This window comes from Cherax quadricarinatus, chromosome 22 (assembly GCF_038502225.1).
Source record: "Cherax quadricarinatus isolate ZL_2023a chromosome 22, ASM3850222v1, whole genome shotgun sequence".
Classification (NCBI taxonomy): domain Eukaryota; kingdom Metazoa; phylum Arthropoda; class Malacostraca; order Decapoda; family Parastacidae; genus Cherax; species Cherax quadricarinatus.
This window is the reverse complement of record NC_091313.1, coordinates 33,782,091-33,802,872: the sequence shown is the minus strand read 5'-3', so window position 1 is coordinate 33,802,872 and position 20,782 is coordinate 33,782,091. Positions and strand designations below refer to the sequence as shown.

Genomic DNA, 20,782 nt, shown 5'->3' with positions numbered 1-20,782 from the left:
AACTACTTCAGTCCTGAAGCTGTAATACTAATTGAAGTGGAAATAAATGGTATAAAATACCGACACAATGGAAATATAAACACAAATGCAGTATAATGTGATCCTTTATTGACAACGTTTCACCCACACAGTGGGCTTTTTCAAGTCACACACGGATCTACCTGGGGTTGGAAGGTACGGGAGTATTTATAGTCATGTTCAGAATGTTGAGGTCAGGTGGAGAATGCTGCATCTGATGATCTACCGGGTGGGGTTATAGAGTCTTGGGTAGCTTGGCAGGGGTATTGGACAAGTTGTAGACCTTCTGCAGTGTTCACATTATACTGCATTTGTGTTTATATTTCCACTAATTGAAGTGTCATATTTAAGCATAAATCGTTTTCTAACATAATACTTCAAGCAACTTTCTTTGATTACATTTCTTGCGATAAGTTAAGTTAGGAAAGATTAGACTTCTGTGTGTTTAACAAAAATAAACTAATTAAAACTTTCCGGAAAGCCAATAAATATAACAGCACACCCAGGGAATAAACACTTTGGTAGCAGGAGCAGAAAATAGGGAGCCAACAAGCGGACTTGACAATACACAGTCAAATAATCACTGTTGAAGTCTGGTGTCATAGTAACATCCCACTGTCTTAGTCTATGAGACGATTAAACTCTTTTAAAAGTACTCTGGTGGCTGAGTGATGTTAGGTGGTGTTATATTGCTTTCCTATAATGTTTAGTGTAATGTTAACTGACTCAGAGGGCAGTGATGCGAGGCTTTAGCAACAGAGACTAATACAACGAATTACTGGTGAGAGTGTCGATGGTCAACGACCCCGCAGCCCGGTCTGAGACCAGGCATTAGTGATAGCTTTAGCAGTACAGTCAGTACTTAGTGACTGACACTGTCTCAAGTGTTCAGTGATTGTGCTGATACTGTCACAAGTGCTCGTTGATTGTTCTGATACTGTCACAAATGTTCAGTGATTGTTCTAATACTGTCACATGTATTCAGTGATTGTTCTGATACTGTCACAAGTGCTCATTGATCGTTCTGATACTGTCACAAGTGTTCAGTGATTGTTCAGATACTGTCACAAGTGTTCAGTGATTGTTCTGATACTGTCACAAGTGTTCAGTGATTTCTCAGATACTGTCACAAGTGTTCAGTGATTGTTCTGATACTGTCACAAGTGTTCAGTGATTGTGCTGATACTGTCACAAGTGCTCGTTGATTGTTCTGATACTGTCACAAGTGTTCAGTAATTGTTCAGAAACTGTCACAAGTGTTCATTGATTGTTCTGACGCTGTCACAAGTATTCAGTGATTGTTCTGAAACTGCCACAAGTGTTCAGTGATTGTTCTAATACTGTCACATGTGTTCACTGATTGTTCTGATATCGTCACAAGTGCTCAGTGATTGTTCTGATACTGTCACAAGTGTTGAGTGATTGCTCTGATACTGTCACAGGTGTTCAGTGTTCTGATATTGTCACAACTATTCAGTGATTGTTCTGATACTTTCACAAGTGTTCAGTGGTTATTCTGATACTATCACAAGTGTTCAGTGATTGTTCTGACACTCTCGCAAGTGTTCAGTGTTCTGATACTGTCACAAGTGTTCAGTGATTGTTCTGATACTGTCACATGTGTTCAGTGATTGTTCTGATACTGTCACATGTGTTCAGTGATTGTTCTCATAATGTCACAAGTGTTTAGTGATTGTTCTGATACTGCCAGATGTGTTCAGTGATTGTTCTGATACTGTCACAAGTGTTCAGTGATTGTTCTGATACTGTCGCAAGTGTTGTTCAGTGATTGTTCTGACACTGTCGCAAGTGTTCAGTGATTGTTCTGATTCTGTCACATTGTTCAGTGATTGTTCTGATACTGTCACATTGTTCAGTGATTGTTCTGATACTGTCACATGTGTTCAGTGATTGTTCTGATTCTGTCACAAGTGTTCATTGGCTGTTCTGAAACTGTCACAAGTGTTCAGTGATTGTTCTGATAATGGTACAATAATTATTTAAGTGGTTCTGAAGTAGAATTTACTGAAGAAGTTTAGTGTAACTCTTCAAATAACGTTATACCACCAGTTTAGTGTCTTTAAATAGAGCTATGCTCCCATTTTAGCGTCTTTAAATAACGCTATGTTACTAGTTTAGTGTCTTTAAATAACGTTATGTTACCAGTTTAGTATCTTTAAATAACGCTATGTTACGAATTTAGTGTCTTCAAATAACGCTATGTTACCAATTTAGTGTCTTTAAATAATGCTATGCCACCAGTTTAGTGTCTTTAAATAACGCTATGCCACCAGTTTAGTGTCTTTAAATAACGCTATGTTACCAGTTTAGTGTCTTTAAATAACGCTATGTTACCATTTTAGCGTCTTCAAATAACGCTATGTTACCAGTTTAGTATCTTTAAATAACGCCTTGTTACCAGTTTAGTGTCTTTAAATAACGCTATGTTACAAGTTTAGCGAGAAGAATTAGGTCACTCTCTCTATAACATCTATCTCGAGGAATGATTAAAATGCCACTAACACTCTTAACTTTGTCTCAGTGTCAATGTGACAACCATACTTCCGCTTAGTGAGAACATCTAGTTGGACCTGCCCAGCAAATATCTTAACCTAGACACCTGGGCAAGAGTCTGCTACACCAGGTGCAGTTAGTGAGGTGATCTGGGAGACAATTTAATGGGTATTTAAAAGAGTTAACTGGATTATATTTTCTATTTTATTTTATATTTGAGAATATAAAGACGTTACTTTCCATGTCATGTAAGAAAATCAAATATTCTGAGACGTGAAATTTCTCGAGGTTTTTCATATCTTAATAAAAAGTTGATAGAACCTGTAGAAGTTAATGTTCCTAGAAGTAATGTAAAATATAACGTTGTGAGGGTCTGTACTTATTACAAAATTTATAACATAAAATTTAATAAAGTATATATATATAATTTACTTAGTTATTTATATAGTGTTTTTGTCAAATCACACACACACACACACACACACACACACACACACACACACACACACACACACACACACACACACACACACACACACACACACACACACACACACACACACACACACACACACACACACACACACACCGCAGGTAATACTGACTGTGTATTTTAAGATGGATGGTGCAGTCCATAGGAGGAGAGAGCGGGTTATTTTCTGACGTACAAGTGAAAGGCACTTGTACCAGGTCCCTTGTGAGGGGTCCTACCATCACGTCGTTCACAGTGTATGGTAGATCATCACTGACGTTGCTGCTACTGCTGCTGCTACTGCTACTGCTGCTGCTACTGCTCACAAGGTAACTGGTGTTATCTAGCAGGTTCGTACCATGCCACCACGTTACTCTCGGCGCTGGGAAACCTGAAGTAGGAGAAGCACTAAATGAAACAAAGATTGTTTTAAGATTAACTCCGAACAGTTACAAGCTTGGAATTATCTGAGAAAGTCAAGCAGTGCGCCTTATTTCCGTTGTGGTACTAAGGATCTTTCCCAGGACACGACCCAACGCACCTGACTAACATCCACACACCTGTTTACTGCAGCTGTTAGCAGAGTTCTCAACTATCACATGATCAATTATGTACCTCCTCAAGGCAGTGAATGCTCAATTTCATCTGTTCCACTAAAAGGATTATTACCTTTACTTCCTGTTACTCTAGTGTCTGGCACCTGGTGGCTTCTTGCTGTTTCCATAGACTCCTGGCAAGAATTTTGTTGTTCGGTAAAAACACACAGGCCCCGTCGCCTGGTAGCTAAAGCTCTCGAGCGAGTGTCCGCATTCGATTCCAGGCGAGGGTTTCCTTACACCGGTTGTCTATGTTCACCCAACAGTAAAATGGGTACCTGAGTGTTAGTGTGGGTCGCATCCCGGGACAAAACTGTCCTAGTGGCTAGTGTTTCAGTTTATGCGTCACATTTTTCATGGTAATCTCCCTCTCACCAAAGAAATTTTTCGAAGTTTACCTGTAAATTTGCAAATGTTGTTTTCCTCTAGTTAGACTTAAGGATGGTAGACTATGGTAGGTTAAGTTAGGCAATGGTAGGTTAATTTAGGCAATGTTAGATTAATTTAGGCAATGGTAGGTTAATTTAGGCAATGGTAGGTTAATTTAGGCAATGGTAAGTTAATTTAGGCAATGGTGGGTTAATTTAGGCAATGGTAGGTTAATTTAGGCAATGGTAGGTTAATTTAGGCAATGGTAGGTTAATTTAGGCAATGGTAAGTTAATTTAGGTAATGGTAGGTTAATTTAGGCAATGGTAGGTAAATTTAGGCAATGGTAGGTTAATTTAGGCAATGGTAGGTTAATTTAGGCAATGGTAGGTTAATTTAGGCAATGGTAGGTTAATTTAGGTAATGGTAGGTTAATTTAGGTAATGGTAGGTTAATTTAGGCAATGGTAGGTTAATTTAGGCAATGGTAGGTTAATTTAGGCAATGGTAAGTTAATTTAGGCAATGGAAGGTTAATTTAGGCAATGGTAGGTTAATTTAGGTAATGGTAGGTTAATTTAGGCAATGGTAGGTTAATTTAGGCAATGGTAGGTTAATTTAGGCAATGGTAGGTTAATTTAGGCAATGGTAGGTTAATTTAGGCAATGGTAGGTTAATTTAGACAATGGTAAGTTAATTTAGGCAATGGTAGGTTAATTTAGGCAATGGTAGGTTAATTAAGGCAATGGTAGGTTAATTTAGGCAATGGTAGGTTAATTTAGGTAATGGTAGGTTAATTTAGGTAATGGAAGGTTAATTTAGGCAATGGTAGGTTAATTATGGCAATGGTAGGTTAATTTAGGCAATGGTAGGTTAATTTAGGCAATGGTAGGTTAATTTAGGCAATGGTAGGTTAATTTAGGCAATGGTAGGTTAATTTAGGTAATGGTAGGTTAATTTAGGCAATGGTAGGTTAATTCAGGCACTGGTAGGTTAATTTAGGCAATGGTAGGTTAATTTAGGTAATGGTAGGTTAATTTAGGTAATGGTAGGTTAATTTAGGTAATGGTAGGTTAATTTAGGCAATGGTAGGTTAATTTAGGCAATGGTAGGTCAATTTAGGCAACGGTAGGTTAATTTAGGCAATGGTAGGTTAATTTAGGCAATGGTAGGTTAATTCAGGCAATGGTAGGTTAATTTAGGCAATGGTAGGTTAATTTAGGCAATGGTAGGATACTTTAGGTAATGTTGGTTAATTTAGGCAATGGTAGGTTAATTTAGGTATTGGTAGGTTAATTTAGGTAATGGAAGGTTAATTTAGGTAATGGTAGGTTAATTTAGGTAGTGGTAGGTTAATTTAGGCAATGGTAGGTTAATTTAAGCAATGGTAGGTTAATTTAGGCAATGGTAGGTTAATTTAGGTAATGGTAGGTTAATTTAGGTAATGGTAGGTTAATTTAGGCAATGGTAGGTTAATTTAGGCAATGGTAGGTTAATTTAGGTAATGGTAGGTTAATTTAGGTAATGGTAGGTTAATTTAGGCAATGGTAGGTTAATTTAGGCAATGGTAGGTTAATTTAGGCAATGGTAGGTTAATTTAGGCAATGGTAGGTTAATTTAAGCAATGGTTGGTTAATTTAGGCAATGGTAGGTTAGTTTAGGCAATGGTAGGTTAATTTAGGCAATGGTAGGTTAATTTAGGCAATGGTAGGTTAATTTAGGCAATGGTAGGTTAATTTAGACAATGGTAGGTTAATTTAGGCAATGGTAGGTTAATTTAGACAATGGTAGGTTAATTTAGGCAATGGTAGGTTAATTTAGGCAATGGTAGGTTAATTTAGGCAATGGTAGGTTAATTTAGGCAATGGTAGGTTAATTTAGGCAATGGTAGGTAAATTTAGGCAATGGTAGGTTAATTTAGACAATGGTAGGTTAATTTAGGCAATGGTAGGTTAATTTAGGCAATGGTAGGTTAATTTAGGCAATGATAGGTTAACTAAGGCAATGGTAGGTTAATTTAAGCAATGGTTGGTTAATTTAGGCAATGGTAGGTTAATTTAGGCAATGGTAAGTTAACTTAGGCAATGGTAGGTTAATTTAGACAATGGTAGGTTAATTTAGGCAATGGTAGGTTAATTTAGAGAATGGTAGGTTAATTTAGGCAATGGTAGGTAAATTTAGGCAATGGTAGGTTAATTTAGGCAATAGTAGGTTAATTTAGGCAAAGGTAGGTTAATTTAGGCAATGGTAGGTTAATTTAGGCAATGGTAGGTTAATTTAGGCAATGGTAGGTTAATTTAGACAATGGTAGGCTAATTTAGGTAATGGTAGGTTAATTTAGGCAATGGTAGGTTAATTTAGGCAATGGTAGGTTAATTTAGGCAATGGTAAGTCCATTTAGGCAATGGTAGGTTAATTTAGGCAATGGTAGGTTAATTTAGGCAATGGTAGGTTAATTTAGGCAATGGTAGGTTAATTTAGGCAATGGTAGGTTAATTTAGGCAATGGTAGGTTAATTTAGGCAATGGTAGGTTAATTTAGGTAATGGTAGGTTAATTTAGGTAATGGTAGGTTAATTTAGGCAATGGTAGGTTAATTTAGGCAATGGTAGGTTAATTTAGGCAATGGTAGGTTAATTTAGGCAATGGTAGGTTAATTTAGGTAATGGTAGGTTAATTTAGGTAATGGTAGGTTAATTTAGGTAATGGTAGGTTAGGTTAGTGTACGTCATTATTGTCTATTAATAAATAAACGAACGAGAGTGAACCAGGTAATGTTGAAGACCCTTGTGTGTGGCAGTGACAACTGGATCATCCAGGCTATGATGACCAGTGTGTGGCAGTGACAACTGGATCATCCAGGCTATGATGACCAGTGTGTGGCAGTGACAACTGGATCATCCAGGCTATGATGACCAGTGTGTGGCAGTGACCACTGGATCATCCAGGCTATGATGACCAGTGTGTGGCAGTGACAACTGGATCATCCAGGCTATGATGACCAGTGTGTGGCAGTGACAACTGGATCATCCAGGCTATGATGACCAGTGTGTGGCAGTGACAACTGGATCATCCAGGCTATGATGACCAGTGTGTGGCAGTGACAACTGGATCATCCAGGCTATGATGACCAGTGTGTGGCAGTGACAACTGGATCATCCAGGCTATGATGAGCAGTGTGTGGCAGTGACAACTGGATCATCCAGGCTATGATGACCAGTGTGTGGCAGTGACAACTGGATCATCCAGGCTATGATGACCAGTGTGTGGCAGTGACAACTGGATCATCCAGGCTATGATGAGCAGTGTGTGGCAGTGACAACTGGATCATCCAGGCTATGATGACCAGTGTGTGGCAGTGACAACTGGATCATCCAGGCTATGATGAGCAGTGTGTGGCAGTGACAACTGGATCATCCAGGCTATGATGAGCAGTGTGTGGCAGTGACAACTGGATCATCCAGGCTATGATGACCAGTGTGTGGCAGTGACAACTGGATCATCCAGGCTATGATGAGCAGTGTGTGGCAGTGACAACTGGATCATCCAGGCTATGATGACCAGTGTGTGGCAGTGACAACTGGATCATCCAGGCTATGATGAGCAGTGTGTGGCAGTGACAACTGGATCATCCAGGCTATGATGAGCAGTGTGTGGCAGTGACAACTGATCATCCAGGCTATGATGACCAGTGTGTGGCAGTGACAACTGGATCATCCAGGCTATGATGAGCAGTGTGTGGCAGTGACAACTGGATCGTCGAGGCAATGATGACCTTGGTGTGTGGCAGTGACAACTGGATCATCCACGGCTATGATGACAGTGTGTGGCGAGTGACAACTGGATCATCCAGGCTGATGACCTGACGGTGTGTAGGCAGTGACAAGCGGGGATCATCCAGCGGAGGCTATGATGACCAGTGTGTGACAGTGACCACTAGATCATCAAGACTATGATGACCAGTGTGTGACAGTGACCACTAGATCATCCAGGCTGTGATGACCAGTGTGTGACAGTGACCACTGGATCATCCAGGCTGTGATGACCATTGTGTGACAGTGACCACTGGATCACCCAGGCTATAATGACCAGTGTGTGACAGTGACCACTGGATCATCCAGACTATGATGACCAGTGTGTGGCAGTGACAACTGGATCATCCAGGCTATGATGACCAGTGTGTGGCAGTGACAACTGGATCATCCAGGCTATGATGACCAGTGTGTGGCAGTGACCACTGGATCATCCAGGCTATGATGACCAGTGTGTGGCAGTGACAACTGGACCATCCAGGCTATGATGACCAGTGTGTGGCAGTGACAACTTGACCATCCAGGCTATGATGACCAGTGTGTGCCAGTGACCCCTGGATCATCCAGGCTATGATGGCCAGTGTGTAGCAGTGAACACTAGATCATCCAGACTATGATGACCAGTGTGCGACAGTGACCACTGGATCATCCAGGCTATGATGACCAGTGTGTGACAGTGACCACTGGATCATCCAGACTATGATGATCAGTGTGACAGTGACCACTGGATCATCCAGGCTATGATGACCAGTGTGTGACAGTGACCACTGGATCATCCAGGCTATGGTGACCAGTGTGTGACAGTGACCACTGGATCATCCAGGCTATGATGACCAGTGTGTGGCAGTGACAACTGGATCATCCAGACTATGATGACCAGTGTGTGGCAGTGACAACTGGACCATCCAGGCTATGATGACCAGTGTGTGGCAGTGACAACTGGATCATCCAGGCTATGATGACCAGTGTGTGGCTCATAATTACGCTTTATCATCTGGGTTCAAGGAAGGTTTACAATATTAATTTCATATTTACTGCAAGTGTACTGGAAGAAAGTAAGAGAGTTGGTACTTACCGCCAGTGACGGTGCACGATAAGTTAAGTAACTCTCCTTCATGGAAGGGTCCCATGTCAGAACATAACTTGACTGAAGATTCCACATGTCCAGCACTCCCATCCACCTTCACTACGGGACCTCTGCTCGGCCTGGCTGCCCAACAACCAAACGTTCTCATAATTAAAAATAATTATTTGGGCAAGTAAATAAATAAATATATATATATATATATATATATATATATATATATATATATATATATATATATATATATATATATATATATATATATATATATATATAGAGAGAGAGAGAGAGAGAGAGAGAGAGAGAGTAGAAATCTTTAGTTCGAGTACTTTCACACTTCTCAGTGCGTCATCAGGAGCTATGCAATGTTGCAAGAGAGCAACTGAGGCAGGGGAAGAGAGAGAGAGACAGAGAGAGAGAGAGAGAGAGAGAGAGAGAGAGAGAGAGAGAGAGAGAGAGAGAGAGAGAGAGAGAGAGATGAGAGAGAGGCGAGAGAGAGAGAGAGAGAGAGAGAGAGAGAGAGAGAGAGAGAGAGAGAGAGAGAGAGAGAGAGAGAGAGAGAGAGAGAGAGAGAGAGAGAGAGAGAGAGAGAGAGAGAGAGAGAGAGAGAGAGAGAGAGAGAGAGAGAGAGAGAGAGAGTGGCACCAGGGCCTCTTAGCAAAACTTCAAGCACTGGGAATTGCAGGCTCTACGCTATGTCTCCTCAGTGATTACCTTCATGGTAGATCTCTAAGTGTAGTTCTCAATGGAACGGAATCAGCAAGACATCCTATTGGGGCAAGTGTTCCACAAGGAAGCGTGCTGGGACCATTGTTATGGAATGTCTACTTCAACGACCTTCTTCATCTCATCCCAGAATCACATGCATATGCAGACGACTGCACACTGACATTCACTTATCCAAGAGAAGAAATGCCAGCTGTTCTAAGCTACATCAATCACCAGCTGAGAGCTATATCTGCTTGGGGAAATAGATGGCAAGTAACATTTGCACCTGAGAAAACGCAAATGATGATCGTCTCTAGGCACCATGATGGTAATGCTGGTGCAGTAGTAAGGATGAATGGGAGGATGTTGGCACCTGGAGAAGAAGTTGATATCCTTGGGGTGAAATTTGACTCCAAACTAACCATGAAGAACCATGTTGTAAATCTTGCAAACAGGGCAGCCAGGAAGTTTACAGCACTTCGCCGTATCTCGCATCTGCTTGACAGTAGAGGTTGCAAGATCCTGTACGAGGCACAAGTACGCTCACACCTTGAGTATGCTCCACTTTCTTGGTTTGCCTGCCCCCCCTCTCATCTGCGACTGCTTGACAGAGTAGAGAACAGAGCAAGACGTCTCATCTCTCGCCTGGACCCATCCTGGATAGATCTGTCATTTCAGCAGAGCCTTCAACATAGGAGGGATGTGGGTGGCCTTACTGTTATGTACAAGGCCAATATTGTCAAAATACCACACTTGGATCCACTTCGAGGACAGCGTGAAACAAGCTTTTGTGCCACAAGACGGGCAGAAAGCAGCAACTTCACTCTAGCTGTACCCTTCTCCAGAACATCACTCCATCTGAGATCATACATACCCAGGATGACTCGAGTATGGAACACATTCGTACAGCATAATGATGTCAACGAGATAAAGTCAGTTGATCAAATGAAAATGCTGGCCCACAGATGGCTCCAACTTCATCCTGTCCCGTACTTGTATGTCTCATAACAATAAAAATGCTTTCAAATGAGCTGATGTAGGTAACAGCTCTTAGCTTGCCAATAAAGTTAGGAATCCTTAACCTGTAATATAGCTGTCAATAAAGCTAGGGATCCACCCTGTGTAAAAAAAAAAAAAAAAAAATAAAAAAAAAAAAAAAAAAAAATATATATAGAGAGAGAGAGAGAGAGAGAGAGAGAGAGAGAGAGAGAGAGAGAGAGAGAGAGAGAGAGAGAGAGAGAGAGAGAGAGAGAGAGACAGAGACAGAGAGAGAGACAGACAGAGACAGAGACAGAGACAGAGAGACAGAGAGAGAACATAAATCTTACAGACACACCTACTTACCATAGACCTTAAGTTTGACAACAGAGGTGAGTGAGGGTGAACTAAGGAAGTCCACCCGACAAGTAAAGTCACCCAGGTCCTCCAGGGTCACACTCTGTAGGTTCAGGTGGACTCGCTCAGGTTGCGTTACGTTCAAGGAGACGCGACCGTCGTAGCGAGAGTCACGGATCTTCCAGACGCCAGCACGCCAGAAGTCTCCGTTACGAGCATCGTAACTGAGACACAGGTAAAAATTAAAATGAATAGCACGAGAGTCTTCAGGTTAAACAGCATACACGGGTGAAACATAATTATTCACGGGTGAGAAACAATTATCACGGGTTGAATTATTCACGGGTTGAGCATAATTATTATAACGGGTTGAAACATAATTACACGGTGAAACATAATTATCACACGGGTGAAACATAATTATACACGGGTTGAAACATAATTATACACGGGTTGAAACATAATTATTACACGGTTGAAACATAATTATACACAGGTGAAACATAATTATACACGGTTGAAACATAATTATACACGTTGAAACATACAAGGTTGAAACATAATTATACACGTTCGTTGAAACATAATTATACACAAGGTTGAAACATAATTACACGGGAAACATAATTATACACGGTTGAAACATAATTATACACGGTTGAAACATAATTATACACTGTTGAAACATAATTATACACGGTTGAAACATAATTATACACGGTTGAAACATAATTATACACGGTTGAAACATAATTATACACGGTTGAAACATAATTATACACGGGTGAAACATAATTATACACGGGTGAAACATAATTATACACGGGTGAAACAAAATTATACTCGGGTGAAACATAATTATACACGGTTGAAACATAATTATACACGGTTGAAACATAATTATACACGGGTGAAACATAATTATACACGGGTGAAACATAATTATACACGGGTGAAACAAAATTATACACGGTTGAAACATAATTATTCACGGTTGAAACATAATTATACACGGTTGAAACATAATTATTCACGGTTGAAACATAATTATACACGGTTGAAACATAATTATTCACGGTTGAAACATAATTATACACGGTTGAAACATAATTATACACAGGTGAAACATAATTATACACGGGTGAAACATAATTATACACGGTGAAACATAATTATACACGTGAGAAACATAATTATACACGGTTGAAACATAATTATTCACGGTTGAAACATAATTATACACGGTTGAAACATAATTATTCACGGGTGAAACATAATTATACACGGGTGAAACATAATTATACACCGTTGAAACATAATTATACACGGGTGAAACATAATTATACACGGGTGAAACAAAATTATTCACGGGCGAAACATAATTATTCACGGGTGAAACATAATTATACACGGGTGAAACATAATTATACACGGGTGAAACATAATTATACACGGGTGAAACAAAATTATTCACGGGCGAAACATAATTATTCACGGGTGAAACATAATTATACACGGGTGAAACATAATTATACACGGGTGAAACATAATTATTCACGGGTGAAACATAATTATACACGGGTGAAACATAATTATTCACGGGTGAAACATAATTATACACGGTTGAAAAATAATTATACACGGGTGAAACATAATTATTCACGGGTGAAACATAATTATACACGAGTGAAACATAATTATACACGGTTGAAAAATAATTATACACGGGTGAAACATAATTATTCACGGGTGAAACATAATTATACACGGGTGAAACATAATTATTCACGGGCGAAACATAATTATACACGGGTGAAACATAATTATACACGGGTGAAATATAATTATTCACGGTTGAAACATAATTATACACAGGTGAAACATAATTATACACGGGTGAAACATAATTATACACGGGTGAAACATAATTATTCACGGTTGAAACATAATTATTCACGGGTGAAACATAATTATACACGGGTGAAACATAATTATACACGGGTGAAACAAAATTATTCACGGGCGAAACATAATTATACACGGGTGAAACATAATTATACACCGTTGAAACATAATTATTCACGGTTGAAACATAATTATACTCGGGTGAAACATAATTATACACCGTTGAAACATAATTATTCACGGGTGAAACATAATTATACACCGTTGAAACATAATTATTCACGGGTGAAACATAATTATACACCGTTGAAACATAATTATACACGGGTGAAACATAATTATACACCGTTGAAACATAATTATTCACGGTTGAAACATAATTATACTCGGGTGAAACATAATTATACACGGGTGAAACATAATTATACACGGGTGAAACATAATTATTCACGGGTGAAACATAATTATACACGAGTGAAACATAATTATACACGGTTGAAAAATAATTATACACGGGTGAAACATAATTATTCACGGGTGAAACATAATTATACACGGGTGAAACATAATTATTCACGGGTGAAACATAATTATACACGGTTGAAAAATAATTATACACGGGTGAAACATAATTATTCACGGTTGAAACATAATTATTCACGGTTGAAACATAATTATACACGGGTGAAACATAATTATACACGGGTGAAACATAATTATTCACGGGTGAAACATAATTATACACGGGTGAAACATAATTATTCACGGGTGAAACATAATTATACACGGTTGAAAAATAATTATACACGGGTGAAACATAATTATTCACGGTTGAAACATAATTATACACGGGTGAAATATAATTATTCACGGGCGAAACATAATTATACACCGTTGAAACATAATTATTCACGGGTGAAACATAATTATTCACGGTTGAAACATAATTATACACAGGTGAAACATAATTATACACGGGTGAAACATAATTATTCACGGTTGAAACATAATTATTCACGGTTGAAACATAATTATTCACGGTTGAAACATAATTATACACGGGTGAAACATAATTATACACGGTTGAAACATAATTATACACGGTTGAAACATAATTATTCACGGTTGAAACATAATTATTCACGGTTGAAACATAATTATACACGGGTGAAACATAATTATACACGGTTGAAACATAATTATACACGGTTGAAACATAATTATACACGGTTGAAACATAATTATACACGGTTGAAACATAATTATACACGGTTGAAACATAATTATACACGGGTGAAACATAATTATACACGGGTGAAACATAATTATACACGGTTGAAACATAATTATTCACGGTTGAAACATAATTATTCACGGTTGAAACATAATTATACACGGGTGAAACATAATTATTCACGGGTGAAACATAATTATACACGGGTGAAACATAATTATTCACGGGTGAAACATAATTATACACGGTTGAAAAATAATTATACACGGGTGAAACATAATTATACACGGGTGAAACATAATTATACACGGTTGAAATATAATTATTCACGGGCGAAACATAATTATACACGGGTGAAACATAATTATACACGGGTGAAACATAATTATTCACGGGTGAAACATAATTATACACGGTTGAAACATAATTATACACTGGTGAAACATAATTATACACGGGGGAAACATAATTATGCACGGGTGAAACATAATTATACACGGGTGAAACATAATTATACACGGGTGAAACATAATTATGTACGGGTGAAACATAATTATACACGGGTGAAACATAATTATACACGGGTGAAACATAATTATGTACGGGTGAAACATAATTATTCACGGGTGAAACATAATTATACACGGGTGAAACATAATTATACACTGGTGAAACATAATTATACACGGGTGAAACATAATTATACACGGGTGAAACATAATTATGTACGGGTGAAACATAATTATTCACGGGTGAAACATAATTATATACGATAGTAACATACTCGAAAAAATAATTGCAACTGATTACATTATTATTCACGAGAACTTAATTATTCACGAAAACGTAATAATTGACGATAATTATATCGGATATTTATTTTCACAAGTTCCTCTAATAAACTTGTAGTGAGAATAGAGCTGCATCTCCCAGCTAAAACACACAGTCTGGTTGATCAGGCTATGAACCTGGAGGACGACCTGGGACCGGGATGCATGGCAATGTTCCACAGAGTTATTTTCACGGTAAATAAGATCACTTCAGGGAACACAGAGTCAGTTTGGAACATCACTAACCGCGAGTTCGAACACCTTCCCTTCTTTGATTTGTTTACAACTGTGTTATTGCGATTTCGTGAGAGAAAATCACCGTTTTACAAACTTAAAAAATAACCGAAGTACGTAGTAAGTACTTATATAAACTACCTCTATTTTCAGTCTTATGACAGGATGGTAGTACCTCTCAGGATGGTAGTACCTCTCAGGATGGTAGTACCTCTCAGGATGGTAGTACCTCTCAGGATGGTACTACCTCCCAGGATGGTAGTACCTCTCAGGATGGTAGTACCTCTCAGGATGGTAGTACCTCTCAGGATGGTAGTACCTCTCAGGATGGTAGTACCTCTCAGGATGGTAGTACCTCTCAGGATGGTAGTACCTCTCAGGATGGTAGTACCTCTCAGGATGGTAGTACCTCTCAGGATGGTAGTACCTCTCAGGATGGTACTACCTCCCAGGATGGTAGTACCTCTCAGGATGGTAGTACCTCTCAGGATGGTAGTACCTCTCAGGATGGTAGTACCTCTCAGGATGGTACTACCTCCCAGGATGGTAGTACCTCTCAGGATGGTAGTACCTCTCAGGATGGTAGTACCTCTCAGGATGATAGTACCTCTCAGGATGGTAGTACCTCTCAGGATGGTAGTACCTCCCAGGATGGTAGTACCTCTCAGGATGGTAGTACCTCTCAGGATGGTAGTACCTCCCAGGATGGTAGTACCTCTCAGGATGGTAGTGCCTCTCAGGATGGTAGTACCTCTCAGGATGGTAGTACCTCCCAGGATGGTAGTACCTCCCAGGATGGTAGTACCTCTCAGGATGGTAGTACCTCTCAGGATGGTAGTACCTCTCAGGATGGTAGTACCTCTCAGGATGGTAGTACCTCTCAGGATGGTAGTACCTCTCAGGATGGTAGTACCTCTCAGGATGGTAGTACCTCTCAGGATGGTAGTACCTCTCAGGATGGTAGTACCTCTCAGGATGGTAGTACCTCTCAGGATGGTAGTACCTCTCAGGATGGTAGTACCTCCCAGGATGGTAGTACCTCCCAGGATGATAGCACCTTCCAGGATGGTAGCACCTCCCAGGATGATAGTACCTCCCAGGATGATAGTACCTCCCAGGATGGTAGTACCTCCCAGGATGATAGTACCTCCCAGGATGGTAGTACCTCCCAGGATGATAGTACCTCCCAGGATGGTAGTACCTCCCAGGATGATAGTACCTCCCAGGATGATAGTACCTCCCAGGATGGTAGTACCTCCCAGGATGGTAGTACCTCTCAGGATGGTAGTACCTCCCAGGATGGTAGTACCTCCAAAGATGATAGTACCTCTCAGGATGGTAGTACCTCCCAGGATGGTAGTACCTCCCAGGATGATAGTACCTCTCAGGATGGTAGTACCTCCCAGGATGGTAGTACCTCCCAGGATGGTAGTACCTCTCAGGATGGTAGTACCTCCCAGGATGGTAGTACCTCCCATGATGGTAGTACCTCCCAGGATGGTAGTACCTCCCAGGATGGTAGTACCTCCCAGGATGGTAGTACCTCCCAGGATGATAGTACCTCCAAGGATGGTAGTACCTCCTAGGATTATAGTACCTCCCAGGATGGTAGTACCTCCCAAGATGGTAGTTCCTCCCAGGATGATAGTACCTCCCAGGATGGTAGTACCTCCCAGGATGATAGTACCTCTCAGGATGGTAGTACCTACCAGGATGGTAGTACCTCCCAGAATGGTAGTACCTCCCAGGATGATAGTACCTCTCAGGATGGTAGTACCTCCAAGGATGGTAGTGCCTCCCAGGATGGTAGTACCTCCCAGAATGGTAGTACCTCCCAGGATGGTAGTACCTCCCAGGATGATAGTACCTCCCAGGATGGTAGTACCTCCCAGGATGGTAGTACCTCACAGGATGATAGTACCTCCCAGGATGGCAGTTCCTCCCAGGATGATAGTACCTACCAGGATGATAGTACCTCCCAGGATGGTAGTACCTCAAAGGATGGTAGTACCTCCCAGGATGGTAGTACCTCCCAGGATGATAGTACCTCCCAGGATGGTAGTACCTCCCAGGATGGTAGTACCTCCCAGGATGACAGTACCTCTCAGGATGGTAGTACCTCCCAAGATGGTAGTACCTCTCAGGATGGTAGTATCTCCCAGGATGGTAGTACCTCCCAGGATGGTAGTACCTCCCAGGACGGTAGTACCTCCCAGGATGATAGTACCTGTCAGGATGATAGTACCTCCCAGGATGATAGTACCTCTCAGGATGGTAGTACCTCCCAGGATGGTAGTACCTCCCAGGATGGTAGTACCTCCCAGGATGGTAGTACCTCCCAGGATGGTAGTACCTCCCAGGATGGTAGTACCTCCCAGGATGATAGTACCTCTCAGGATGATAGTACCTCCCAGGATGATAGTACCTCTCAGGATGATAGTACCTCCCAGGATGGAAGTACCTCCCAGGATGATAGTACCTCTCAGGATGGTAGTACCACCCATGATGGTAGTACCTACCAGGATGGTAGTACCTACCATGATGGTAGTACCTACCAGGATGGTAGTACCTACCAGGATGGTAGTACCTACCATGATGGTAGTACCTACCAGGATGGTAGTACCTACCATGATGGTAGTACCTACCAGGATGGTAGTACCTACCAGGATGGTAGCACCTACCATGATGGTAGTACCTACCAGGATGGTAGTACCTACCAGGATGATAGTACCTCCCAGGATGGTAGTACCTCCCAGGATGATAGTACCTCCCAGGATGGTAGTACCTCCCAGGATGATAGTACCTCCCAGGATGGTAGTACCTCCCAGGATGATAGTACCTCTCAGGATGGTAGTACCACTTAGGATGGTAGTACCTCCCAGGATGGTAGTACCTCCCAGGATGATAGTACCTCTCAGGATGGTAGTACCTCCCAGGATATTACCTCCCAGGATAGTAGTACCTCCCAGGATGATAGTACCTCCCAGGATGGTAGTACCTCCCAGGATGATAGTACCTCCCAGGATGGTAGTACCTCCCAGGATGGTAGTACCTCCCAGAATGATAGTACCTCCCAGGATGGTAGTTCCTACAAGGATGATAGTACCTCCCAGGATGATAGTACCTCCCAGGATGGTAGTGCCTCCCAGGATGGTAGTACCTCCCAGGATAATAGTACCTCCCAGGATGGTAGTACCTCCCAGGATGGTAGCACCTCCCAGGATGATAGTACCTCCCAGGATGGTAGTACCTCCCAAGATGGTAGTACCTCTCAGGATCGTAGTACCTCCCAAGATGATAGTACCTCTCAGGATGGTAGTACTTCCCAGGATGGTAGTACCTCCCATGATGGTAGTACCTCCCAGGATGGTAGTGCCTCCAAAGATGGTAGTGCCTCTCAGGATGGTAGTACCTCCCAGGATGGTAGTGCCTCTAATGATGGTAATACCTCCCTGGATGGTAGTACCTCCCAGGATGGTAGTGCCTCCCAGGATGGTAGTACCTCCCAGGATGGTAGTACCTCTCAGGATGGTAGTACCTCCCAGGATGGTAGTACCTCCCAGGATTGTAGTACCTCTCAGGATGATAGTACATCTCAGGATGGTAGTACCTCCCAGGATGGTAGTACCTCTCAGGATGGTAGTACCTCTCAGGATGGTAGTGCCTCTCAGGATGGTAGTACCTCTCAGGATGGTAGTACCTCTCAGGATGGTAGTACCACTCAGGATGGTAGTGCCTCTCAGGATGGTAGTACCTCCCAGGATGGTAGTACCTCTCAGGATGGTAGTACCAGCCAGGATGGTAGTACCTCCCAGGATGGTAGTACCTCCCAGGATGGTAGTACCTCCCAGGATGATAGTACCTCTCAGGATGGTAGTACCTCCCAGGATGGTAGTACCTCCCAGGATGGTAGTACCTCCCAGGATGGTAGTACCTCCCAGGATGATAGTACCTCCCAGGATGGTAGTACCTCCCAGGATGGTAGTACCTCCCAGGATGGTAGTACCTCCCAGGATGGTAGTACGTCCCAGAATAATAGTACCTCCCAGGATGGTAGTACATCCCAGGATGGTAGCACCTCCCAGGATGATAGTACCTCCCAGGATGGTAGTACCTCCCAAGATGGTAGTACCTCTCAGGATGGTAGTACCTCCCAAGATGGTAGTACCTCTCAGGATGGTAGTACCTCCCAGGATGGTAGTACCTCCCAAGATGGTAGTACCTCCCAGGATGGTAGTGCCTCCAAGGATGGTAGTGCCTCTCAGGATAGTAGTACCTCCCAGGATGGTAGTGCCTCTAATGATGGTAGTACCTCCCAGGATGGTAGTACCTCCCAGGATGGTAGTGCCTCCCAGGATGGTAGTACCTTCCAGGATGGTAGTACCTCTCAGGATGGTAGAACCTCCCAGGATGGTAGTACCTCCCAGGATTGTAGTACCTCTCAGGATGATAGTATATCTCAGGATGATAGTACCTCTCAGGATGGTAGTACCTCTCAGGATGGTAGTACCACTCAGGATGGTAGTGCCTCTCAGGATGGTAGTACCTCTCAGGATGGTAGTACCTCTCAGGATGGTAGTACCACTCAGGATGGTAGTGCCTCTCAGGATGGTAGTACCTCCCAGGATGGTAGTACCTCTCAGGATGGTAGTACCTCCCAGGATGGTAGTACCTCCCAGGATGGGAGTACCTTTCAGGATGGTAGTACCTCCCAGGATGATAGTACCTCTCAGGATGGTAGTGCCTCCCAGGATGGTAGCACCTCTCAGGATGGTAGTACCTTCCAGGATGGTAGTACCTCTCAGGATGGTAGTGCCTCCCAGGATGGTAGTACCTCCCAAGATGGTAGTACCTCTCAGGATGGTAGTACCTCCCAGGATGATAGTACCTCTCAGGATGGTAGTACCTCCCAGGATGATAGTGCCTCTCAGGATGGTAGTGCCTCCCAGGATGGTAGTACCTTCCAAGATGGAAGTACCTCCCAGGATGGTAGTGCCTCCCAGGATGGTAGTGCCTCCCAGGATGGTAGTGCCTCCCAGGATGGTAGTACCTCCCAAGACGGTAGTACCTCTCAGGATGGTAGTACCTCCCAGGATGGTACTGCCTCTCAGGATGGTAGTACCTCTCAGGATGGTAGTGCCTCTCAGGATGGTAGTACCTCTCAGGATGGAAGTGCCTCTCACGATTATAGTACCTCTAAGGATGGTAGTGCCTCTCAGGATGGTAGTGCCTCTCAGGATGGTAGTACCTCCCAGGATGGTAGTACCTCCCAGGATGGTAGCACCTCCCAGGATGGTAGCACCTCTCAGGATGATAGTACCTCTCAGGATGGTAGTACCTCCCAGGATGGTAGTACCTCCCAGGATGGTAGTACCTCTCAGGATGGTAGTGCCTCTCAGGATGGTAGTACCTCCCAGGATGGTAGTACCTCTCAGGATGGTAGTGCCTCTCAGGATGGTAGTGCCTCTCAGGATGGTAGTACCTCCCAGGTTGGTAGTACCTCTCAGGATGGTAGTACCTCCCAGGATGGTAGTACCTCTCAGGATGGTAGTGCCTCTCAGGATGGTAGTACCTCCCAGAATGGTAGTACCTCCCAGGATGGTAGTACCTCCCAGGATGGTAGTGCCTCTCAGGATGGTAGTGCCTCTCAGGATGGCAGTACCTTCCAGGATGGT

General features: G+C 42.1%; 1 protein-coding gene across 1 annotated transcript in view; it reads right to left on the bottom strand.

Annotated features, from left to right (window-relative positions):
• LOC128689616 (uncharacterized) overlaps positions 1-20,782 on the bottom strand; it is a 233,464-nt gene that overhangs the window by 162,042 nt on the left and 50,640 nt on the right. Inside the window, exons 3-5 of the mRNA XM_070087707.1 lie at positions 10,914-11,128; positions 8,853-8,987; positions 3,138-3,395 (exon numbers count right to left, since the gene is read on the bottom strand). Of these exons, the coding sequence (XP_069943808.1) occupies positions 3,138-3,395; positions 8,853-8,987; positions 10,914-11,128 (608 nt within the window). The remainder of the gene's footprint in view (positions 1-3,137; positions 3,396-8,852; positions 8,988-10,913; positions 11,129-20,782) is intronic.